This window comes from Nipponia nippon, unplaced genomic scaffold (assembly GCF_047370975.1).
Source record: "Nipponia nippon isolate SJK-2023a ecotype South Korea unplaced genomic scaffold, ASM4737097v1 scaffold_5, whole genome shotgun sequence".
NCBI lineage: Eukaryota > Metazoa > Chordata > Aves > Pelecaniformes > Threskiornithidae > Nipponia > Nipponia nippon.
This window is the reverse complement of record NW_028262369.1, coordinates 49,496,807-49,522,483: the sequence shown is the minus strand read 5'-3', so window position 1 is coordinate 49,522,483 and position 25,677 is coordinate 49,496,807. Positions and strand designations below refer to the sequence as shown.

The window sequence follows — 25,677 nt, the reverse complement described above, 5'->3', positions numbered from 1 at the left end:
ATGTGATGGGATTACTGTAACATCCGCTCCTGTATCTAAAAGGGCTCTTAACACGAGGCGTGGTGTTCCCCCCAACGCTGGGAGCCATGGGGTAACTATAATATCTACTTCTGGTCGTGTGGTCATGTTTAGGGTGAGTGCCACATACGGCGAGGCTCTATCCCCAGCCTCCTCTATTGCGCGCTCCCATCTCCCCAAGGCAGCTGAGTTGGATATTGCATCATTGGGACCGCAGGCGACTGTGCTGGTCCCGGGGAAGGAGAGACTCCCTGTGCCATACATTGCGCTGCTGTCGTCGGGCCTGTTGAGCTGATCACTGGGGCAGGTGGGGATGGCACGGCCCTCAGCCATCCCCTCTTCTCGTTTCCCCAGCCCGGTCTCCTTTGCTGACTCCCCGATTTGCACTGTCGAGCTCTGTGGCCTAGTCGCCCACAGCGCCAGCATCGTAGGTCTCTCTTTCCTTCCCCTGTTCCGGGGGTGTTTATTTTTGAAGGGCATTGTCGCGCCATGTGTCCTTGCCCCCCACACCTATGGCACATAAGTCGTGCGCCGCGGCAGGCCGCATGGACTGCGGCCACTACCGGTTGCATACTTTGCGCCTGTTCCTGTTCCAGCACATAACGAATCATCTGTGAAAGCGTGGTCCCTATGGGTAACTGTCTTAGCAACACTGCAGTTTGTGGGTTTGCTTGCGTACGTGCACAGTCAAGCAATATTGCCTCCTTAGCCTGCTCAGGAAGTCGAGCAACCTGGAGCGCCGCTTGCAGCCGGTCTAAAAACTTTGTGAAGGGCTCACTTAACGATTGCCGTATTTGGACCCATGGAGGCTCCCTTTTATCAAGAGCTGCGATGATGCGTATTGCTTCCTGGGCAGCTTTCGAAGATGCAGCAAAATCGCGCCCCCGCATTCGCTGAGCCTGTGCCTGAGGAGTTGCGAACTGCCCTTCACCCATCAGCTGCTCTAAAGTCACTCCTGCCATGGGATGGTTGGCCTGTTGCGCCTCAATAACAACTTGGGTGCACCGATTCCTCCACTCCTCCCTAAACAATACCATCATCGAGGGGGTCAATACGGCCCGCATCAACTGAATGATATCAAAAGGTGCAAGCGGCGTTGCAAAAACACAGTCTAATAGGACTTGGGTCTCTGGGGAATTTAATCCATGACTTTTCACCGTTGTGACCAATTCTTTCACCAACTTTGCATCTAACGGTTGCCACTCATATCCTCCACCTGGGGCTGCTCGGATAGGAAATGCTTGAATCGGAGGGGCCTGGAATCGCACTCCTTCCAAGACACAATTTTTTGCAATCATCTGCCAATCTGTCCCGTTTGCCCTCTCTTTCGGCATTCCCCCTGGCATAAGACTTTCCGCATTTGCCACCACCCCTCTCAATCGGCTGATCAATGCCTCGAGTTCCCTTGAAACCTCGTTAGTCCGTCTCGGAAGCGGGGGCGGATGAGCAACAATCGAGGATCCCTCGTCACCCCCTTCACCCTCACTGCTATCAGAGCTCATGGGGTAATCGTGTACAGGCTCCCTCCACTGTGAGGGAATACCAGTTTGATTTCCCATTGCCCTAGGGATAGGGGTTCCCTCTGGTGGCTCAGGTATCACTGGCAGTGCCGGGGGAGCCCTACCACCCCCTCGATGTCCTGCGCTCCGCTCTCTGTGTGTCCAGCACTCGTCGATCACTGGGATACAATGGGGCGTCCTCAGGTGTTTTGCCTTCTTTTTCTCCTTCCCGCCATCTTCCTTCACGTAGTTCACGATACTGCTGGGATCCCACATCAGCCCCCGGGACCCAATCCAGCAACCTATCAGTCAGCTCCCTTTCCACACATTGTTGCAACTCGCCCCAGGGGTACTGAGGAAGTGGCAGATCCACCGGTGCAGGAGGTGCCGAAGGTTCCGTGGGCGGCCGCTCTAAACTCCCCACTTGTATCGGGAACACCTTTCCCGACTCCTTTGTTCCCGCTGCACCATAGTCTCCCTGCACCTCCCCTTCCTCCGTTGGCTCAGCCCCCAGTAACAACGGTTCCGTCTGTGTCCCACAGGCCACTCCTTCCCAGCCAGCCTGGGTCCCCTCCGAAACTAAACTTGTTGGCTTTTCGTTCCCAGGAGATTCCTGCCCCATCAGCACACCACGTGCAGCAGGTCGGCGCCGCCTTGCCGCAAACCCCCGCTTGAGCACCCTTGTCGTTACCGACTTTAGTACCTTTATGAGTTCCGCGAGCTCCATCGCTGTTGCCTGATCACGTCGGGGTCACCACTGTGTAGCAAACACTACACATGAAGGTTATCCCCCTAGATCTCCAGCCGACCCGGGCTTTATACCCCCAGCAGTAGGTGTGTCATGTTATAAGGGGTGGAGACAAGGGAGGGTCGACCCTTAACTCTTTCCGTACAGCACGTGATCTTCCGGTCGCCAGCCCTTATCTTTACTACACTCCAGACTCAGCCAGGTGGCTGGAAATCCAAACTTGTGTTGGGATATGTTGTATCGTACAGCCAGCACCTGAATCCTCTGTCACTTCACCTTGTTTCCCAGCCACTCTGAAGAACAACCAAACGACATCATATCCAAGAGGTATCAGAAACCATCTTAATGGGCTGTAGTTTAACTAAAGTTTGTATCAGAGCAGCATCCAGTCCCAAATGGAGATTCCTCTGAGCTATTTGTTCTAATATCCATGATAGAGGTAAACCAGGCCCATCCCCAGCTGCCTAAGGGTCCTGCTGTTGATCTGGTTAGAAAGTAAATGGCTAACACATAGAACTAGAGGCAGCAGTGTCTTGTTGGCTTTTTGAACTCTCTCTGTCCTTTCTCAGAATAGGATTTTCATTTCTGCTTGTTTTTGTAAAATTCAATGAAACTGTTGTGTTGGATTTGCAGAGGATATTTATTTCAAGAGTTACTTGAGGAGCGTGGATTGTTGTTTGGGTTTTGGAATAAAAGGACAATACCACTATGTTGCAACTAATAGCAGTTGCATATAAGATGCAGGGCAGATCCATGCATGTGTTGTTTTCTAGAGTGCTCTTTGCTGGACTACAGCCCCATTACATACAACTGAAATTACTGTCTACCCAGAGGCATAGGGGAGATAATACAGAAATAAATAATAGTCAGGTACCTAAGCTTCTGTTTTTATTGTGGCAAAATATTAAGAATAAAAAGTTCTACTGATCCTATTGAACACTAAAAAATTTTATATTTTCATAATGTGTAACAGAGCTGCAAAAATTATTTTGCAGTACTCATACTCTGCCCTGCCTTTGTTTTAACAGAAAATGGAAAAAAAAAAGTACCCTGTGAAATATAAAGTGCTACCTTAGAGCACTGAATTTACAAAACATTGCTGGAACATAACACTTGTGTTACTATCCTTATTCTGTTTTTTTATCACAGTAATATTTTCTGTTAATGACTGTCATAAAGAAAAATGTATATGACTACCTGATCAGAGCAACAGTTCTTCAGTGATTTCAGGAGCTCTTCAGATAAGCATGAGCCAAACATTCAACTCTGAAGTCATATAAATAAATAGTCTGATATTTCCTGAGTACTAAGTACCTGACAACCTCCGTCTGTTTCACTGAGAATTTCTTTTTTTAATGTGGTCACGTACGCCTACAAATGGAGAATAGTTGGAGACACCTATGAAAAAGTAAGTCAAAGATTACAAGATGAGAATGATACAAAAGAATGTGAGACCTGAAAAACATGAGAAAACGAACATTTATTGCAGTTAAGTGTGCCACGGTGTTTGGGCTAAAATTGGCTGTTTGTCAGCCTGAAAGGACAGTAGAGCCTGTCTCAGCCTGACAGAGTCCAAATGAAAATACCTCAGCTTTGTAGCAGTTGAGCCACAAGCAGCGCCAAGGTCAGATTATTTGGTCTGTCAGTGACAACCAGTTGATGCTGGGTTTAGTAAACCACATGGTGCAAACACTAAAAACGTTGCGTTGCATGGTAGATTCTTTTAAAATTAAATTGTAAAACAAATGCCACCCTCGGTCTGGTTCTACAGCCTTTCCCTGAGCTGTTGATGTTGCCTTGCACAATTTCTTACACCCCTTTTGTTACAGTGTGATGAGGTTTATGGCATTACCACGGCACCCTGGAGATTCCCCTCACCTGCATGTTAGAAGCATACACAAGGAGAAAGAAAGAGTGATATTTGAGGCAGAAGGGTGACCAAGTTGCAAAGAGAAGCTGGAAGGTGCAGTATTTCTGAGTTTATCCTTTTTTGTTTTGTTTGGGTAGTTTTGGGGTTTGTTTTTTTTCTTAGAGCAGTTGTAAGAAATACTGTTCTAGAGTCAGGTAGAAGAAAAGATTTTTTCAGTGAGGGAATATAAAGAAGGGTGGAAAAGAGCATGGGAGTTGCAGAGAAAAGCAGGATAGGAAGAGAATGCTGGAGGAAGTTGCATGAAGAGAAGTTAGGTGAGAGACAAGCAAAGCAGGTGGGTAAACAGAACAAGAGGAAAGACAGAAGCGTGGAGTGTTCTCAAGTTAAATATATGGTAGAATAAGTGTAGAAATGGACAACATTTTTGTAGAATAAGTGTAGGTCAAGAAGTGAACATCATTTTTGTTCTTTGCATTAAAAAAGTGAAAACCCTTTTTAATGTCATTGAAGAAGCACACTTTTATGCAAAAAATTGAGATTCTTTTTTTTTTCTCAAGATGTGGCCAGACGTTCTTAACCAGATAGACAGAATACACTCTGTAACATCGGAGCAACACCCACCATACCGTCTCATGGTAACTTAGTTTTATTTCTTCCTATTTGTTCTCTTAGTATAACACAAATTCATTATGACTGGAAAGTACTGATGCTAAGCCTGATTTTGAAGTCAAAAAAGATGTTTCCATTGTCTTCAATGAGGTTTATATGGGCTTTTGCTATATAACCATGAGACTGCATGTTGAAAATGCCTTGGGGTCTGATTTCTTCAAAGTTTCATTGAATCCTACACAGATTTTTTTACATCATTGTGAAAAAAATGCAAACAAAATAACGAACATTGCTTTTCTATAGCAAATGGAATTGTTAAAATGTAATAGATTAATTTCTGTTTTGCGGAATTAAGAAACCAAAGCAACCCTGAGATTTGTAATCTCTCCATCGAGGATTGCATCTTGCTCTCAGGAAAAAAGAATATGGGTGGATTTCAACAGAAAAATAGTGAATATGGGATATTTTCCTAGACCTTGTAAAAATGAACTATGTATAAAACTCCTTAACACCTTTTATTAGCTAAAATAAAGTACAGCAATCTGAAAGGATGACTTTCAGAGAAACATTTTAAGTGGTTAGACTATGCTGCTCAGTGGGGGATGGAGATGATGTTGTTCTGATGTGCTGTCACATAGTAAGTGATTGAGGTATGGAGGTAATAAACCCTGGGCTTAAAAGTTTATATTGGAAGGAAGAAGTGAGACGAAGCAAAGCAAAATCTGATATGCAAAGGGAAAGTCTGGCTTAGATCTTCTGGATGAAATTAATCTTGGGACACAGATCAAGGTGATTCTTGAATGCCTTATTGATCAGCAGTGACAGGGACATCTGCACAAGAGAAGGGTGTTTTCAATATGACACATGATCGTGCTGCTACATACTGGGTTGTCCTGGTTTCAGCTGGGATAGAGTTAATTTTCTTCTTAGTAGCTGGTATAGTGCTGTGTTTTGGATTTAGTATGAGAATAATGTTGATAACACACTGATGTTTTAGTTGTTGCTAAGTAGTGCTTACACCAGTCAAGGACTTTTCAGCTTCCCATGCTCTGCATGGCGTACAAGAAGCTGGGAGGGGGCACAGCCAGGGGGCCTGACCCACATTGGCCACAGGGCTATTCCACACCATATGACGTCATGCTCAGTATATAACTGGGGCGAGTTGGCCGGGGGGGGAAGGGATTGCTGCTCGGGAACGGGCTGGGCGTCGGTCAGGGGGTGGTGAGCGGTTGTGTCGTATATCACTTGCTTGGTACATTATTATTGTATTATATTATTATTATTATTATTACTACCACTACTACTATCATTCTATTTTATTTTACTTCAGTCATTAAACTGTTCTTATCTCAACCCAGGAGTTGTCTGACTTTCACCCTTCCAATTCTCTCCCCCACCCCACTGGGGGGGAGTGGGTGAGCGGCTGTGTGGTTCATGGTTGCTGGCTGGGGTTAAACCACGACAGTCCTTTTTGGCACCCAACGTGGGGCTCGAGGGTTTGAGATATTAACAGATTAATCAGCGTGTATTAAGGAATTTGTATCTGTTAACAGTTGCTGGTCATAATATTGATTCATCTGCTCTCGGTATTAGTCTACCTGATCTGCACCATTCTCTTGCTTTTGCAGTACATGTTAAAGATTGGTGTTGGGTGTTGCAGTTTTCTGTGCTCTGCCGTGATTAGTGATGTTTTGCCTGGGAGATTTGTTATTAAAACACTGACCTTGAGCGCTATCTGGTATTTGGGTTCTGTACTGAAGCCATTACTGTACTTCGGGTACCACCTCATGGAGACAATTAGCAATTATACCTCTTCCTCTGAGAGGCTTTTTATGGAGGAAATACAGAATAGCACCTTCACTGCCGCCTTCTATAATGTTTCCTCCTTCATTACAACAACTTTTTTGTATCTTGAACATCCTTGGGTAGTTAAGATACATCTATTGGTATTTCTTGGGTATATTGTTTCGGTTTTGTCTAGAGTTAATATGCATTTTAAGAATATCATCCAGAGATCTGCCCCAAGGCTGGATAATTATGAGTGGCAGGGTGTGTGGGAGAGTATGGGCAAATGCCTAGGACGGTGGGCCCCTCCAGTGTTTTGGAGTTTCACCCCTGAACAAGTGCAGAATCCTGAAAAATTAGTAGAACATTTGGAAAAAGTATGCTGTCATCCTGACAATTCTAGGGAGACACAAATCACTGCAATGTGCTGGGGCCTGGCCCATGCCTACCGAGCCGTATTAAACACTATTCAGAACCCTCAAGGGGAAGAGAAGGTCTCTGGATCTGACAACAAAACGACTGGCGTTGCAGCTATGCCAGCCCCGGCAACAGATACTACGGATACGCCAGCCCCTGTAACAGGTGCTGTGGCTACACTAGAGAACCAACCCGTGCCAGTATCAGTTGCCCCTATACAGAAGAAAAAATACACAAGAAAATCAACTCATTTAGTAAGGGCTGATGATGAACCAGGGCCATCACAAGAACAGGAGGAGGAAGAGGCAGAACCCACAAATGAGATGGTAACAACCCGATCTCTGTCCCTGAGTGAGCTGCGAGATATGCGAAAAGATTTTAGTCGTCATCCAGGCGAGCACATCATCACTTGGCTGCTCCGATGCTGGGATAATGGGGCTAGTAGCCTGGAATTAGAGAGTAAGGAAGCCAAGCAGCTGGGATCCATTTCTAGAGAAGGGGGCATTGACAAAGCGATTGGAAAAGGGGCAAAAGTCCTTAGCCTCTGGAGGCGACTTCTGGCAGCTGTGAAGGAAAGGTATCCTTTCAAGGAAGATTTTTTATGTCAGCCAGGCAAGTGGACCACCATGGAGAGAGGTATCCAGTACCTGAGGGAATTAGCCGTGCTGGAGGTGATGCATAATGACTTGAACAATGAGCAGTTATCCAAAGATCCAGATGAAGTCCAGTGCACACGACCCATGTGGCGGAAGTTCGTGCGGAGCGCACCGTCATCATATGCAAACTCTTTGGCGACAATGACCTGGAAAGATGAAGAGGGACCAATGGTGGATGAATTGGCTGGCCAACTTCGACAATACGAAGAAAGTCTCTCTGCCTCCCTACGGGCCTGTGTCGCGGCTGTGGAGAAACTGCCTGATGTGCTAGCTGAGAAATTATCCCGGGAGTTCCAGCGATTCAAAGAGGACATGTCCTACTCCTCACCTGTACGGACCAGTATCTCAGCCATCAGGAGTAAGCATCCCTCTCTTCAAGAGAGAAGATATAGTGAATACACACCACGGGCCACCCTGTGGTTTTATCTGCGTGCCCACGGAGAGGACATGAGGAAGTGGGATGGAAAATCTACCTCGACCCTAGAGGCACGAGTACGTGAGTTGCAAGGAAAAACAATTACAAAAGGTGGTTCTTCCAGGAAAATTGCTGCTCCAGTTTCCAGTGAGCAGTTCCCTAGACAGGATAAAAGGGCTGATTTTGCTTCCGATCTCAATAAAGGGGTTTTTGATTCGCATTTACAAGAAGTGAGTAACGAATGCTATGACCGGGACTAGAGGGGCCCTGCCTCCAGCCAGGTGGAGGAAAGGGACAACCGGGTGTACTGGACTGTGTGGATTCGATGGCCTGGCACATCAGACCCACAGGAGTATAAGGCTTTAGTAGACACCGGTGCACAGTGTACCCTAATGCCATCAAGCTATGAAGGGGCAGAACCCATCTGTATTTCTGGAGTGACAGGGGGATCCCAACAGCTGACTGTATTGGAGGCTGAAGTAAGCTTAACTGGGAAGTGGCAGAAGCATCCCATTGTGACTGGCCCAGAGGCTCCATGCATCCTTGGCATATATTACCTCGGGAGAGGGTATTTCAAGGACCCAAAAGGGTACCAGTGGGCTTTTGGTATAGCTGCCTTGGAGACGGAAGAAATTAAACAGCTGTCTACCCTGCCTGGTCTCTCGAAGGACCCCTCTGTTGTGGGGTTGCTGAGGGTCAAAGAACAACAGGTGCCAATCGCTACCACAACAGTGCACCGGCGGCAATATCGCACCAACAGAGACTCCCTGATTCCCATCCATAAGCTGATTCGTCAACTGGAGAGCCAAGGAGTGATCAGCAAGACTCGCTCACCCTTTAACAGTCCCATATGGCCAGTGCGAAAGTCTAATGGAGAGTGGAGACTAACAGTAGACTATCGGGGCCTGAATGAAGTCACGCCACCACTGAGCGCTGCTGTGCCAGACATGCTAGAACTTCAATATGAACTGGAGTCAAAGGCAGCCAAATGGTATGCCACAATTGACATCGCTAATGCGTTTTTCTCAATTCCTTTGGCAGCAGAGTGCAGGCCACAATTTGCTTTCACTTGGAGGGGGGTCCAGTACACCTGGAATCGACTGCCCCAGGGGTGGAAACACAGCCCCACCATTTGCCATGGACTGATCCAGACTACACTGGAACAGGGTGGGGCTCCGGAACACCTGCAATACATTGATGACATCATCGTGTGGGGCAACAAAGCAGAAGAAGTTTTTGAGAAAGGGAAGCAAATAGTCCAAATCCTTCTGGAGGCTGGCTTTGCCATAAAACAAAGTAAGGTCAAGGGACCTGCACAGGAGATCCAGTTTTTAGGAGTAAAATGGCAAGATGGACGTCGTCAGATCCCAATGGATGTGATCAACAAAATAACAGCCATGTCTCCACCAACCAGCAAAAAGGAAACACAGGCTTTCTTGGGCGTTGTGGGTTTTTGGAGAATGCATATTCCAAATTACAGTCTGATCGTAAGCCCTCTCTATCAAGTGACCCGGAAGAAGAATGATTTTAAATGGGGCCCTGAGCAACGACAGGCCTTTGAACAAATTAAACAGGAGATAGTCCATGCAGTAGCCCTTGGGCCAGTCCAGGCAGGACAAGATGTAAAAAATGTGCTCTACACTGCAGCCGGGGAGAATGGCCCTACCTGGAGCCTCTGGCAGAAAGCACCAGGGGAGATTCGAGGTCGACCCCTAGGGTTTTGGAGTCGGGGATACAGAGGATCTGAGGCTAGTTATGCTCCAACTGAAAAAGAGATATTAGCAGCATATGAAGGGGTTCGAGCCGCTTCGGAAGTGGTTGGTACTGAAGCACAGCTCCTCTTGGCACCCCGACTGCCAGTGTTGGGCTGGATGTTCAAAGGGAGGGTCCCCTGTACACATCATGCAACTGATGCTACATGGAGTAAGTGGGTCGCACTGATCACACAACGGGCTCGAATAGGAAACCCCAGTCGCCCAGGAATCTTGGAAGTGATCATGGACTGGCCAGAAAGCAAAGATTTCGGAATATCACTAGAGGAGGAGGTGACGCGTGCTGAGGAGGCCCCACCATATAATAAACTATCAGAAAATGAGAAGCAATATATCTTGTTCACTGATGGGTCCTGTCGCCTTGTGGGGAAACATCAGAGGTGGAAAGCTGCTGTATGGAGTCCTGTACGACAAGTTGCAGAAACTGCTGAAGGAGAAGGTGAATCGAGTCAGTTTGCAGAGGTGAAAGCCATCCAGCTGGCTTTAGATATGGCCGAACGAGAAAAGTGGCCAATGCTCTATCTCTTTACCGACTCATGGATGGTGGCAAATGCCCTGTGGGGCTGGTTACAGCAATGGAAGCAGAGCAACTGGCAGCGCAGAGGCAAACCCATCTGGGCTGCCACATTGTGGCAAGATATTGCTGCCCGGATAGAGAACCTGGTTGTAAAAGTACGTCATGTAGATGCTCACGTACCCAAGAGTCGGGCCACTGAAGAACATCAAAACAATCAGCAGGTGGATCAGGCTGCTAAGATTGAAGTGGCTCAAGTGGACCTGGACTGGCAACATAAGGGTGAATTATTTCTAGCTCGGTGGGCCCATGACACCTCAGGCCATCAAGGAAGAGATGCAACATATAGATGGGCTCGTGATCGAGGGGTGGATCTGACCACGGATACTATTGCACAGGTTATCCATGAATGCGAAACATGTGCTGCAATCAAGCAAGCCAAGCGCTTCAAGCCTCTCTGGTATGGAGGACGATGGTTGAAATATAAATACGGGGAGGCCTGGCAGATTGATTATATCACACTTCCACAAACCCGCCAAGGCAAGCGCCATGTGCTTACAATGGTGGAAGCAACCACCGGATGGCTGGAAACATATCCCGTGACCCATGCCACCGCCCGGAACACTATCCTGGGTCTTGAAAAGCAAGTCCTGTGGCGACATGGCACCCCAGAAAGAATTGAGTCAGATAACGGAACTCATTTCCGAAACAGCCTCATAGACACCTGGGCCAAAGAGCATGGCATTGAGTGGGTGTATCACATCCCCTATCATGCACCAGCCTCCGGGAAAATCGAACGATACAATGGACTGTTAAAGACTACACTAAAAGCAATGGGTGGTGGGACATTCAAACACTGGGATACACATTTAGCAAAGGCCACTTGGTTAGTCAACACTAGGGGATCTGCCAATCGAGCTGGCCCTGCCCAGTCAAGACTTCTACGTACTGCAGAGGGGGATAAAGTCCCTGTAGTGCACCTAAAAAATATGACGGGGAAGACAGTCTGGGTTACTCCTGCTTCAGGCAGAGGTAAACCCATTCGTGGGATTGCTTTTGCTCAAGGCCCTGGATGCACTTGGTGGGTGATGCGGGAGGATGGGGAAGTCCGATGTGTACCTCAAGGAGATTTGATTTTGGGTGAAAATAGCCAATGAACTGAATTGTATAATGTTAGTTGCTATATAATACTAGATGTCATCACTTCAATGATCACTATGTGCCATATCAAGGGTATACAGTAAGAATCACCCAAATTAATGAAGAAAAAACTTGAGGAAACTGAACAAAGTGCAGTGGTGATGGAACCAGAACTGACTTCAGCATACAACAATACAACACCACACACCATCTCTCCTGCCCTGAAAGACTGTTATGACAGATGGAGCCTAAAGTCATGAACTAAATGAACTCAACAAACATTTTAGAGGGATAGCCTATAGATTAGGGAAATTATATCTATATGTGTGTGTGTGTGTATATATATATATATAAAATATATCAAAAGACTGGAAAAGTGGTAATGATTAATTGGAATGTATTTGAAAGACCTGGGCATGACGTATATGGTATGGAATAAGGGGTGGATACTGTCCTGGTTTCAGCTGGGATAGAGTTAATTTTCTTCTTAGTAGCTGGTATAGTGCTGTGTTTTGGATTTAGTATGAGAATAATGTTGATAACACACTGATGTTTTAGTTGTTGCTAAGTAGTGCTTACACCAGTCAAGGACTTTTCAGCTTCCCATGCTCTGCATGGCGTACAAGAAGCTGGGAGGGGGCACAGCCAGGGGGCCTGACCCACATTGGCCACAGGGCTATTCCACACCATATGACGTCATGCTCAGTATATAACTGGGGCGAGTTGGCCGGGGGGGGAAGGGATTGCTGCTCGGGAACGGGCTGGGCGTCGGTCAGGGGGTGGTGAGCGGTTGTGTCGTATATCACTTGCTTGGTACATTATTATTGTATTATATTATTATTATTATTATTACTACCACTACTACTATCATTCTATTTTATTTTACTTCAGTCATTAAACTGTTCTTATCTCAACCCAGGAGTTGTCTGACTTTCACCCTTCCAATTCTCTCCCCCACCCCACTGGGGGGGAGTGGGTGAGCAGCTGTGTGGTTCATGGTTGCTGGCTGGGGTTAAACCACGACATGGGTGCTCTTGTTATCCTTGAACATGAGACGTCACAAAAATGAGAATGGGAGTCTATGGAGAGCTTGATTTGTTTTTTATAATATATCTAATTCAACGCTGGCCTAAGTAAGTGCATCAATTTGCAGCTCATTTAAACCAGTGAAGAAAATTAGCTGTAGGTTTTAATTGTTTCAGATGTAGAAAGAAAAATTTAAAGATGTGAGAAGAAGCAGAGCTCTTCATAGAGAAGCAGAGCTTTCTTTTAACTAGACATTATGGAGCAAAGGGTATACTGTTTTCTCCCTTGGCTTATTCAAATCAGAATTGCTCACTTCCATGAAAGTGAACTTGTTTGATGGCCTTGTACGCTCGTTCACTCATGTGAGTGAGTATATCCAGCTGGTGGTAAACTGACCTCTGCCATCTTGTGCCTCAGTGCTCCTCAGCAGCTGGAGTGTTATAAACGCTGCGTGTGCAGACCTGCACAAGCCTGAAAGGCAGGAATACAGTACCCCAGCTCAGCTGCAGCTGGTGATGTGGCACAGCAGCTATCTACATAGACTTTCAGTGCCTGACTGGAGACTTGAGGGTTGCTACTTATGGAAAAAATACCAGTTTACTCATGTCCTAAGCAAGGCTGATCTAAGAGGTGTTGGAAGATATAAAATGTACCATAATGGTGCTACATTACCTTTTTTTTCCTTGAGGGATCAACCCTTTAAGAGGGAATTTTGCTGTGAGGAACACAGAACAGCATGTTGTGTATTTCCATAGAATCATAGAAACATTTAGTTTGGAAAAGACCTTTAGGATCATCGAGTCCAGCCATAAACGTAACACTGCCAAGTCCAGCACTAAACCATGTCCCTAAGTGCCACGTCTACACATCAGTATGTTCTCTGTGTGTATGTTCAGTACGTCTGGTGCACTAGAATTTGGTATCTCATTTCTGCTTATTTTCTGACAAACAGCCTGAAATGCAGTATCCCTATCCAAAGAGCCAATGATGAGCTTTCAGTTTGGGTTGACTTTAATTGGACTAAGGAAAACATAGAAAGATTAAATATAAAAGTGTCCATACAAAAGTGAGCAGATGGCCTCTCTCTGCTAATATCATCTTGTGGGCCCTAGTGACAATGATGGAGATTTCTTATGCAAAATCCTGGTTCTGCTGAAGTCAATGAGAGTTTTACCATTGACCCCGATGGGGACAGAATTTCACCTCTTAATGTTTATTAGATGCAGCAGGCAGAAAGCAGACTCATAGCTATAAAGGCTATGACATTTTATGGTTCTGACTCTGCAACCACTCAAGCACATGCTTAATTTTGCCACAGTAATAAAGTTAAGCGCCAGCTTAAATGTGTTCAAGAAGGGGTCTCCTTTACACTTGAACAAGTCTATATTTGGTCATAAATCAGGAATTCCCCCTCTTCCTCATCCCTCCCCTCCAAAAGAAAAGGATTCTGCATGTGGTCATCAAATTCTTTCCACTTTGCTCAAAAATAATAACCATTTTTTTTCAGTTTTTGTCAAAAAAAGCAAAGGGAGAGTAAGGAATGAGTACTTCAGCTGAAGTGGTGTTGCTCAAGTGACATTTGACTTAAAGCAAGTTACTCATTTCAAACAGATTCAAAAGGGAAATTTCCATTTCCAATAATTTATTATAAATATCTCCAACAACGGCTGTTTCCTTAGAAAAAGTGAAGATTTTGCACAACACTTTACAGCCAAAATCTTTTTCATTAAGTTTTTGAACTATCCTGGACAACAGTAGCCTTGTTCTTCATATCAGGGCAAATCCTGCTCCTTTTGCAGATAGCAGCATTTGTGTATTTGTTTCCACTTAATTTTAACCAAAGCACATGAGAAGTGTAGCAGAGTGCAAGCACAAGGAGAGGCATTTAAACTAGATGAATTCGGACCTGAAATGAAGCAGAAAATTTTAGTGGGATAGCACTTAACCAGTGCAATAACTTACCTTAGGATTTATGACTGGATGCTTCCCCATTATTACCAGTCTTTATGTCAGGAGTAGGTGCCTTTGTGAAACCAGTGCTCCAGCTTAAACAGACTCATAGGTTCATAGAAAATTGTGCAAACCTATTTCAGTCTATCCCCCTGCCCCAAGCCAAATAATTTGTACTAATAGCATCTTCAGTGATGTGCATTATAGTCTTCCTGAGGAATCTGTTCCAGGACTGAACTGCTGTTACTGCACAAGAAAACCATTCCTTTTTTGTATCAAAGCTACTCAGTCAGCCCATGTTTTTCTTGAAGAGCCATGCCCAAACCTGGGTATGGTACTTCAGCTGAAGCCTTTCCAGTGCTGAATAGGTAAGAAGGATGACTTCATATTGTTTATGGGGATGAAGTAAGCCTTTGGCTTGGTAGGAATAAGGCTGGTCTTGATGCAGGGATCAATGGATGGGGTCTTTGGTGTGTATTATAGTGAAGGGCCAACTAGATAGTCACGGAAGTCCCTCCTGGTTTTAAATGGAAGAAGGAGAATGTGTATGATGAGTGTACAGTAAATTCTTTCACGGGTTCTGTTCTTATGCTAATTTTTTTTATTTACATCATGGTTGATAATAATAGAGGAAGTAGTCCACTGGGTAGGGAGGATGATGAGTCAGTTTTAGACTCATCAGGAACCCAAGCAGATGCTGTACTTCTGTTTGATTTAGTGCACTTGCCCCTTCACCCTACTTGGTCTTCCCAGAACTATCTGTGGCAATGTGGCTGGGGTGGAAGCTGGAAGAATGTATACAACAGAGACAGTTGTAAGAAAAAATGTAACCTATGTGACAGTCAGCTGGGAGCTGATGACAAGCAGGATGCAGAGAGTAAAGGCTCATCATGGGGTCTGTGGCTGCATTTCCCACACAGTTAGGAGAGCCTTGCTGCCTAGACCCCACCTTGTACTCCACCTAGGCCATCAGTTCTGGATGCAATGATGTCAGGCAAGGTATCTTTTCATGAGGAGCTTTCCAAAATATCTCTGACAAGAGTGGATGTGACTTGCAGGCAGCCTGAGCTCTGGAGCAGCGTGCATTCCAGGTGCTGTCCTAGCCGGCTCAGCACAGAAACAGCCAGAGGGATTGCTGGCTGTGAAACACAAGGAAGGAACGGCAGGAGAATGTATGGGGCGCCTGGAAGAGACTGTGTCAGAAGAGGAAGGTGATGGTATTCAAAACAAGGTGTACGGGGGGCAACAGGAGACCTGAGAGGTGGAAGGGAACATGGGATGAAGAATATTTCTTCACCCTCCCAGCTGTACTTTCCAGGAGTCTGGAAAGCACTGGGGGAAGGAAGGATCAGGGGCTGGTCTGGCCGGCCTGTGGGTAAGAAAATACGAGAGCCCAGGAGTTCAGCTCTGGTAATTACTGTTTCTCGTGAGCTTCTGGGTTACAATAATGGTAGTTTTACAATGCTGTTGAGCTGTGTGTTGAAAAAACAATCCTTCAGCTTTCAACTAATTTAGTTACCATCTGTAAGCTGTTTAGGTAATTCCCCTCATTTCACTTTCCCCATTTAATTTTGCTGTGTATGCCCTTTCTTCATTACACCTCCTACATATGCATCTGTACGGGCACAGAGTAGCACATAGGTGTGTAACTCAGGATTTTCCATAGAAGTGGAAAAAACAGTTGTCACTGATGTGCTTTGTGGGCAGAACAAGATAATGCTAGACTACTGTAGCCCATCCACAGACTGTAGGCATTTTGCTTTGGGGACCTGTGGTCTGTTCCTCACACCAGTGTATTTTAGACAGACACAGAAAGTGCAAAGTACATAAATAAGAAGTGCTTTATCCTACAAAACTCCAACACTGGCATTTGTATAGATGTTTGAGTTTTATTTTGTGCCTTCTGTACAAAACTCAATTCGCTGTTGGATTTCAGATTTCAAAGTCAACATATTAAAGTTGTCCTTAGTTCACCCATGCTAAGTATTGCATCTCATATGATTCATAAGATTTCCCTGGGACCCAGGGGTGTATCAGTTGTCATGGCAAGGCACAGCGAGGTGAGTTAATTAACAGCATTCCAACATATCCTGGGCTTTATTGGCTAGTAGTGAAGAATCCCAGAAGAAGGAAAGCACTGTAATTGTGCCAGATCCATCCTGTGTTTCCTATAGTTTTGTTCTTGAATTTTTTTCATATATATTACATTGTCTCGATGCCAGTGCTCATGGTCTCTGAAATTAAAAGCATTCCTCATAAAGGGGATTATAAGATTAAAAATATTGCTCATAAAGAACACGTTGATCCTCACTGGGAGGATGATAGACATAAAAACATCGAATTACTGATGTCACCAAATAAAACTAATTTAGGAGATAACAGGGCATTTTTAAAGAAAAAGTGGGGATGTTTTAGATTCACAAACTGTAAGAACTTTCCTTCCCAATGTGCTCATTCTTCATTTATCATTTTATAATAAGAAAACCCCTTAAACTTAAAGTTAGTCTCATACAAATGTCACTTGCTAGCTTTCTTGCTAATCCAGAGGAAATATTATCCTAGTGGTCCCTGAGGTCCAATGTCTAGGTGTTGGATACATGATAAACTTACTTGAAGTTTTCTTAGTGAGATATAGTCCTCTGGAGACAGCTGTGGATTTAATTTTTCAAGCTTTAGTACAACCTAACCCCTTAAAAATAAGATTTAGGTTTCCCTTGTCAGGTCACTTAAGAGTTTCTTCTTTTATTTTACTCTTTTTTTTTCCCTCCTCTGCTACTTGCCCAGACTTCTAATCCCCAGCCTCTGGAGGAAACATTTAACCATCTCGAACTTTTCATGTCTTGATTATTTTTTGGTTCCAAAGGACAACACACATACACTTGGCTTTTGAATGGTTCTAGTCTGAGAGCTCAGGTAGAAAGTGTTCAGGCAAAGCAAGTAGTTTCCAGTCTTAATCATTTAAGTTTCTACTTTCAGTTCTGAACACAGGTGTTTTTTGCAAACTTTGAGCCACTCCTCTGTGTAAGAGCAGTATTTCATAAGAAGAGGTGTGTTTATAGTCTCTGCAATCCATGTTCCCCTGTCTTTATGATGTCCAGGAGTTGGGCTTAATCTAGTTTTCTTGCCCCTTGATACTTATCACTTAGTTTTCCAGAAACTGAGTTTAATGTTCCAAGGCATGCACAGGATTTAACTGCGTAGTTCCTGGTATTGTGAAACTCCACACAACTCGGAGACAAGTTATGGATGAAGGCTATCCAGGCCAACAATGTCACAGATACACTATATCTGAAATGCAGGCGTAGTATACTCATGATACTTCTACTGATACAGTAAAAATGCTGCTTACAGCTCCTGACACCCTGTAATTTCCCTGGTGTGCAACCCCCCCCCACCGCCAGCTTCTGCCAGACCATTTCTTCGCAGGAGCTAAAGGTGGAAGAAGCCTTCCAAGGTCACTTGTCAGACTTGTTCCCTACAGTCAACTTTTCTTTTTTCCTTTCAGCTTGTTTTCGTTTGGCTTTCTCAGGAAATTGGTTTTACCTTGCCTTACCTATCCATGCATTAATCAGGTCTCTTCTTCCTCCCTCTAATAACTTCATGACATGTTGGCCAAGTGTGATCACCATTGAAAGATGTGCGCAGAGTCTGAAAGTTAATTAAGTTTCTAGAAGTTTGTGTGCTCTGGCTGCCAGGTAGATGAGAGAGACCCATGATAGGGACTGCACTGAGGGAAAGTTAAGCAGAGTTCAGCTCTATGGCAGCAACAAGGGGTCAGTCACTCTGTGCACACTAACCAGACAGACAGACAGAACAGATGAACGGGCTGGCCAAGCTGTCCCAGAGCAGCTCCAGACTGGCTGCAGCACAGGCAGTTTCTTGTCCAGGGTGGATCTTTCATGACAGATGGCAAGTCAGAGGAGGCATGGCGGTTGTTTCAGGTAGAAGCAGTACGATGCAAATCTAAAAGAAACTAAGCATCACGTTGCTCTATCGCTTACAGAACAACACATTTTCCAGTCTAGTTTTAACTGCCCTAACAAAAAAGGATATTCTCCACCACTGCTGTGAAATATGGTGCTGTACCAGATCAGGGAAATGCCAATCTGATGTTTGCCATCCTAGCCAACAGCAGGGAGGGGTCCACAGAGCTCCAGATCGGAAAGCCTGGATCTTTACATCTCAGCCTCTCTAATAAGCAAAGCATATTGCAGAATGTTAAATGATCTCTCTAACCCAGGGTCTGCCCACATCACTTCCTTCTACAGATCTGTTGTTATCCATTGCGCTCTCTGCTCCCTCAGGTTGGAGTTTCTGTTTTGTCATGATGTTCACACTCCAGAGGAAGGCTGTCCCCTCCTGGCGTCACCACTCTCGTGTCCCGTCACATCACTAGCGTGTGCCCTGGTATGCCCAGGGTGGAAGCCTTCATGCCTGGGCCTTCTAAGAGTTCAGGAAAATACCTGGTCTGGCTCTGTGCGGGAGCAGCACGTAAATGCTAAGAACCAGCCAAAACCCATTTCCTAGCTAATGGGTTTAGACTGTTTCCCTAGGCATTGCTGCCATTTGCTGTCAGAGACAAGATAACTGGGCAGGATGCTTTTTGGCATGAGCAGATGGGTCAGTCACATGCCGTAGGTAGGAAGGATCCAGCTGCGAGGAAGTGGAAAGGCATGTTTTTCTGGCAGTGTTGTGTGTACAGAAGGAGCTTTGATGGTGTGGGTTGCCATCTTTCTTTTGCTTTGGAATTAAAAATAAAGCCCCGAGAGACTTTTTACCAAAGAATTTCTGGCAGTTGCGTGCCAGAGCTGAAAGAGATTAAGACGAACTTATCTCCCACTTGCCCAGTTCTCCCACAGGCTTTTCCGTATTGCTTTTTGTGCTGTTTCCTGAGTGTGCAACATCCTCTTTATCCTGGCTCATCAAACCACTATCCCCTCTGGTCACTCCTTAAAACTCTCTTCTTACGTGCAGTCCGCAATGGCTGAGACAGCCAGTCTCCAGACCCCCTTCCTCCTCGGTTGAAGAGTTGTGCCTGCATTCTGAAACGCAGAGCTATGGGGGGGATATGAACTATGCACGCACGCACGCACAAGGCTACAGCTAACTTAATCCTGCATTTTCCAAAACCCACAAACCCTGCCACTCAGCCAGAAGGAGATTTTTGTTAGCTTTCACCTAGAAAAGGAGCTTTATCATGCGCTTGAGCCAACAGAGGGCAATATACGCAAAATTCAATATTGAGAAGAAATGCTTTTAAAAGATGACTCTAAGCAGCCCAGCCCTTACTGTATCTGGAGTCACATATCACAGTGAAAGGCAGCATTCCACGCTGGACCTAAAACCTTCTCAGGCTCCATCAATTAAACCACCACATATGGGGTGGAAGAGACTCAGCAAGGAACTCTCACTAGGGTTCAATGAAAACCAGATGTTGTGGGCACAGCTGTCATGCTTCTTATCAAGAGCAACAGAGCAGTCCCTGCTGCAGTTTCGTCAGGAACCCTGCCCTTCCTTCCCTTCAGCCCCAGCGCTACTAAGAGTCCCTAACCGGAACCAAATAAAATCCTCACGGCCAAAGCATGCAGGAGTCCTCCCCAAATATCGCTATTTACGTTAGCATACTGTTTATGGATTTCCAAATCAGGGTCCCGCTGTGACTGTCACCATGCTTGAGACATGATGAGACAGGTTCCCACTCCTACCTAAGAGTGGCTTCACTCACTCCCTTAAGAATGTAATTCAGCGTTGGCTCCAGAGCTAGAAGGATTAGAGGGAAAGAACTGTGTATTCCCTCCATAGGGATAAAGCTCTGGCCAATTTCATTTACATGAATTATAATGTATTTACCCATAGGGCTCACATGCTGTGTTTTGTTGCTTTAGATGGAATTCCAGATTGCTAAATTCCAATTGTATAAATGATAACAGATTGCTGCTGTGACTGCACCCATGAAAGCGCACAGGAATTGTGCAGGATGTGCCCTGAAGGGCGTGAGTCATCCTGACCTACAGGCAGTGAACTCTGCTTTGGAAATGTGGTTCAAAGCGAGGGTTTCTCATGAGAGATCAGAAGTCCAATCCCAAGGTTGGGTCTTTGCCCAAGGACCTGTTTTGCTCTTCATTTCCTTGCGTCCTTTTGCCACAGAGTGATTTTGCAAGACCGACTAGTCTACTGGTGACAACAACATTATTATTGTTTGCAATTGTAAATGATACGCTGAAACCAAGTTTACCTAAATTTAATTACAAATAAACAAATAAAGAAGTAGAGGAAGGGAAATAGCCCTGCAAACAAAACAAAACATTTTCTTTGGCCTGACACAGAAATTTTTTTTCGGGTGAGAAGAGAGAAATATTTCAGTATCTCGTCAACCCAAAACACTATTTTTTCTCAATTCCACACTCAACTCAAAACCAATATATTTTCACAGTAATACTTCTGAAGACTGCTGAGTCTAATTGGACTCATGAGCGGAGTTTAGGTGCGTGAGGATTGTGACTAAGAGTTCTGGACTTCAACAAGTCAGACAATTAGCGCATCCATTGTCATATTACTGTTTCCCAGCTTGACACCCAGACACTGGCGTACACTGTTGCTCTGAATAAGCCACCGAAGCTGCAGTCAGAACAATACAGGCAGTTGCTTTTCTAGCTGCAGCAAAGTCAGTTGTAAAGGTTACCACCTGCCATCCAACCTGCAGCTGTTCTTGTATGGCCCTCATAACTGCACGTGTGCTCTCTGCCTGTGCCTCTTCTATCAACATGATCCTGTGGTTTTCAGGAACTTTTAAAAACTTGTTGTCAAAGATAAAACAAAAATTACTTGCTTTAACCACATCTATTCCTGACAGCATATGCCAGGCATGAGCGTGAGGGAGAAGAATTAATATAGAGGCCTTTTTAAGATAAAGAGACATCTTACAGGAATCCTGATGGCTTGTCCGTGTGGAAATCAGATTGCATACCAGGTGTTTTGCAAGCAGAACACAGTAATTTAAAGGCAAAATTGACCCTTTGTGACCTGCATGATATGTGGAGCTAGTGCACATGTTTTTCTTTTTCTCTTCTGTGCAGCTGATGTGTTTCAGAAGTAGTGTGTACAGCTCAGATCTGCAGAGACAGGTAGTTACCTACTAATATAAAAGCAAGTTCAACTTCTCTTTAAATGCTCTGATGCTCCAACAAACAGATCTTCCTTGCATCTTGTGGTGACTCATCATAAGCCATCTGATAACTTATTTTAAACCTGCTACCCTCAAGCAGAGATCAGCTGCAGGTATTTTAACAAGGAGCCGCTCTAGCTGCTCTTTCATTTTAATCTGCGATAAACGCGATGTCCTAGAACTGCCTGATCTCATGGGGAGGAAGAAGATGACAGATGGAGTAACTATTTGTTTACCCACTGAAATACAAACACATTCTTATTTTAGATCAGAAGCTGTTCGAGGCATTGACTGTCATACATTATGGCTGTGTCCACTGTTATTTTAATGTGGGGCTTCAGTTTATCCAGAGGTCCAGATTCTCCAGTGTCCCTACTAGCAACAAAAAGGCTGGCTTTCTGCCTTATCTTCAGAAAGAGTGAAATGGCCAGTTGGGAAAGGAAATTAAAGTTGAGAAGTGGGTTTACTCACATTTCAGCAGTGACCCTACAAATACTATGGGTGCCATTGTGCCCATACTCAAGTCCTACTCTTCTTGTAAATGGAGATATAGGGTATAAATTAGTGGATTAATTGCTTACAGCTTCTGGGTAGATCCTGCTCAGAATATGGGATAGCATGAAGCAAGCATAGTTGTGAGTTGTTCTTAGCAGGAGACATTGAGGTGCTGCTGTTGACAGACAGGCAGAGAGTATAGCATCCACTTTTCGGAAAAAACCCTGCACTTTCTGTGGCCTTTTTCAGGCACCTCCGGGCACAAATCTGTGTTTCTGCCTAACCTTCGACAGCACCAGGAAGTGCTTTGAAAGTACTTTAAAAGGCTTGGTGCTGTTGTGATTCACCTCCTTAGCTGCACTAGTATCTGAGGACTGAGTGTGCATCCACAGTAACTCTTAGATTATAGAGCTGTTTGGAACAGGGACTTAGTCTTGATCACATGCGAATAGAATAAATAGAATTAGTGTTTATGCAGCCTTCTGTAGATTTTCACTGGTTTTGTGTGGGGCGGGACTACTCTGAGTCAAAACCACCACCACTTTATCAAAAACAGTTATAACCAGCATTCAGCCTGTAAAATTAATCCTGTGAACTGTTGTTTCTGACAGATTTGTATTGAATGGTTGAGAATGGTAGGTTGGAAAGAGAGGTGCAGATGTGCCCGTGCCCATCCCTGCTTATAGGTTTTACAGCATCTCAGAAGAGCAAAACTCACTGTGCTGAGTGACACCAGGATGAGATCTGTCACTCTACCCCAGCTACTGTTTTGATGCGAGCTTTGAAGTAGTTCTGGGATTTGTTTGAGATAGATAGGTTTAAATGTTGTTTGGTGATGGGGTAATAAAAGTCATAGACAGAGACATACGCAACATGATTGCACGTATCTTTTTTCCTAAGGAAAGCGGGCTAGGCGTATGTTACGAGAAGATCACTAGCAGGGCATTAAAATGATAGGGAGTGACTCTGAAATATGCCCTGTTTCCCTTGTGTATGTATTCACTGTCATAATTGACCAGATTCTCAGAGGGTCTAGATCAAGAGAGCTTCACTGGAATCACAGTCGCTGGGGCACTTTGTGGACACCGGGGAACCCAAATGTGCTGCTCCAAAGAGAGAGTTAAGCCCTACTTGTGCATAGAAGGCCGGAGAAACAGTGCCCTTTTCTGCCTTTGTACTTCACATCCTCCTACTGAATGTAAAAGCCCAGGCCCCTGTGGACCTCATGAGTGTCAAAGCTATGGGGAGTCCTGGGGCTACAGTCCCAGCACCCTCCACAGTGCTGTCCCAGGGTTTGACTCCACTAGGACATGTCAAGGCTTAGGTTTCATGCTTGAAGTCACTGCTGTCTCTAAGCAGAGGGGTCACTTTGCCACACAATGGGCACTGCCAAAACTACAGCCATGACAAATGTGAAGCGTGGTGTCAAATGTGAAACAGGTGGGCTCTGAGTTCCTAGGGGTGTCTTTTGCCGGTGTCAAAGTGAGCTTGTGCAACGTCTTTCCAAAGCATTAACATGCTGTCTTGATGCATCCGTTCCTGGCGCACTAACTGGCAAGTGGCTGAAAATAGATAAGCAAACAGAAAGGGCCAGATTTGTGAGAAAACCAAGAGATACACCAGGATTGTGTCTGGGCCCAGATATTTCAAAATTAGTTGGAGAGAGCCTGGTGCTTCTCTGATTGATAGATACATAACCAGGAAGAAATCTGAGACTGAGTTATTTCAAGGGATGGCTGAAATGTCTAAGGCTGCATGAAGAACATCGCCCTCTGTTCAAGGAAGGGCTCAGACTTTGATGCAGTGGCATCAGAGCTGATCTAACCACTGCCATGATCCCACTCTCCCCACCCCACCCTCAACTGCACACCTCTGCCTCCCTTCTTGCACTTTTCCGGCAATTGTAAGGTTTGCACGGAGCTGGTTCACAGTGCTGACCAGACAGAAAAAGCCAACTGATGTAGCAAGCTGAAGTGGCTCAGCCGAGACCCCAATAGCAGGAATGCATGAGCAGGGAGGGGTTGGAGCATAGAAACATATCTTCCAGTACTTAGATTACCTTTGGCTGTCATGGAACCACCTCCAGCACACCTCTCTGACAGGACACAGGGAGGAGATCTGCATTATAGGTAAGGCTGCTGTGTATTGTGCCTGTATGTCTATCTCCTCCACACCACCATCCCAAGTCGCTGTTCCAGCCCCTATATTGTAGCACATGACCAATTCCCTTGTGTCAGCTGCAGGCTGGATTGGGGAACTGATCCCACTTTAAAGAAAAGTAAGTATATTTTTCTGAATAAGATTTATTAACTGATCTGTTCACCAAGACGTTTGCACGATCATGTAGACTGGAACAGCTGGGGGAGTGGCGTGCCAATGCAGTTAGGTGAGAATGAGTAGTACAGGATGGTACTTGGGGAAACAAGAAAGGCAGTAATACCCAGGGATGGTTTTGCCCCTAAAGACTTTTAGTAAGTAATATCAAAGCAGAGATATAGAGATTTACTGCTCCAAGGAAGCGAGTCATGTTGGAAAATATGCTTTAACTGATGCATTGCTAAATGGTGCTTAGCGTCGTCTGTAGCTGAATTACTAGCGATTTTCCTTGGTGGAGGCTAGGTCTTTTTTGTTCTGCTCTCAAAAGTTTGATCAGATGTTTGTCGGGAGTTACAGTACGGCTCAGGACATATGGCAGCCCTTTTGTATTGAAAACATCCAACTTTCTGATCATGTGTTGCTGCATTATAGTGTGCTTACACTGCAGACAGCTGGAATAAACAGCTTGTAAAGGGGAAACCCTCATGGGCACAATGTGTGGAGGTCAGTGCAGTCAGTACAAAGCCGCCATCCCCTTGCCGGATACCTTTGCAGCTCAGGAGTCTTGAAGCTGTACCACACCGAGTGCCTGAACTACCAAGGGGCAAACAAGATTTTGAAGCAGTACCTGTCTCTCCTTGTACCTTGAGGGCCTGACCCTCCTCTGGGATGGGACATACTTATGATATACAGCCCCCTTCAGCAGCTTTGCATTCTCCATCTAGAAGCACTTCAGCTTCTCACCCTACTCCCCCTCTTCTAGAATTTTGCCCTCTGTAGTGGCCTGAACCTCCTTCTCTTTATTAGGCAATATATTTGTTTATGTTTGTTAATGGGCAGTTTATTTCCTTTCGTTCTTCTGTGTATTCTGTTAGCTAAAGCAAAAAGCTCTTACCTTTCCCTGGCTTTACTATTCCTGTGTTCCCAGACAGAAATCCCTACCAGCTAGCCTCTGCTGATGAGATAGTCTGTACCATTTAAACAGATTAAATGAACCCATGCAGATTGTAGTGCATAGAGTGGCTTGCCCTGCCATACGCAGTGGCAAAGCATGAAGTTGAATCTGTTGCTTTCTCTTTGTTTGCTATAATCACAGTTTATTAGGACACACAGTTTGTGTAGAAGCATGTCCATGTTCTGTCTTCTGGCCTTCCTCTTGGGTGCCCCGGACTGAAAAACAAATAGTGATGGAGAGACAGGGAAACAAAATCCCCCTGTGAGATATAAAAGAGGGAGATGGGAGATCCTGGATAATATCTGAGTTCCTTTGAAGTGAAGGCTG

The 25,677-nt window shown here is 45.1% G+C and overlaps 1 protein-coding gene across 1 annotated transcript in view; it reads left to right on the top strand.

Moving 5' to 3' along the window:
• Positions 1-4,708: 4,708 nt before the first annotated feature.
• Positions 4,709-25,677, top strand: part of NTMT2 (N-terminal Xaa-Pro-Lys N-methyltransferase 2) — a 38,465-nt gene continuing 17,496 nt past the window's right edge. The window contains exon 1 of the mRNA XM_087733303.1: positions 4,709-4,770. Coding sequence (XP_087589429.1) covers positions 4,768-4,770 — 3 coding nt within the window. The 5' untranslated portion in view covers positions 4,709-4,767. The remainder of the gene's footprint in view (positions 4,771-25,677) is intronic.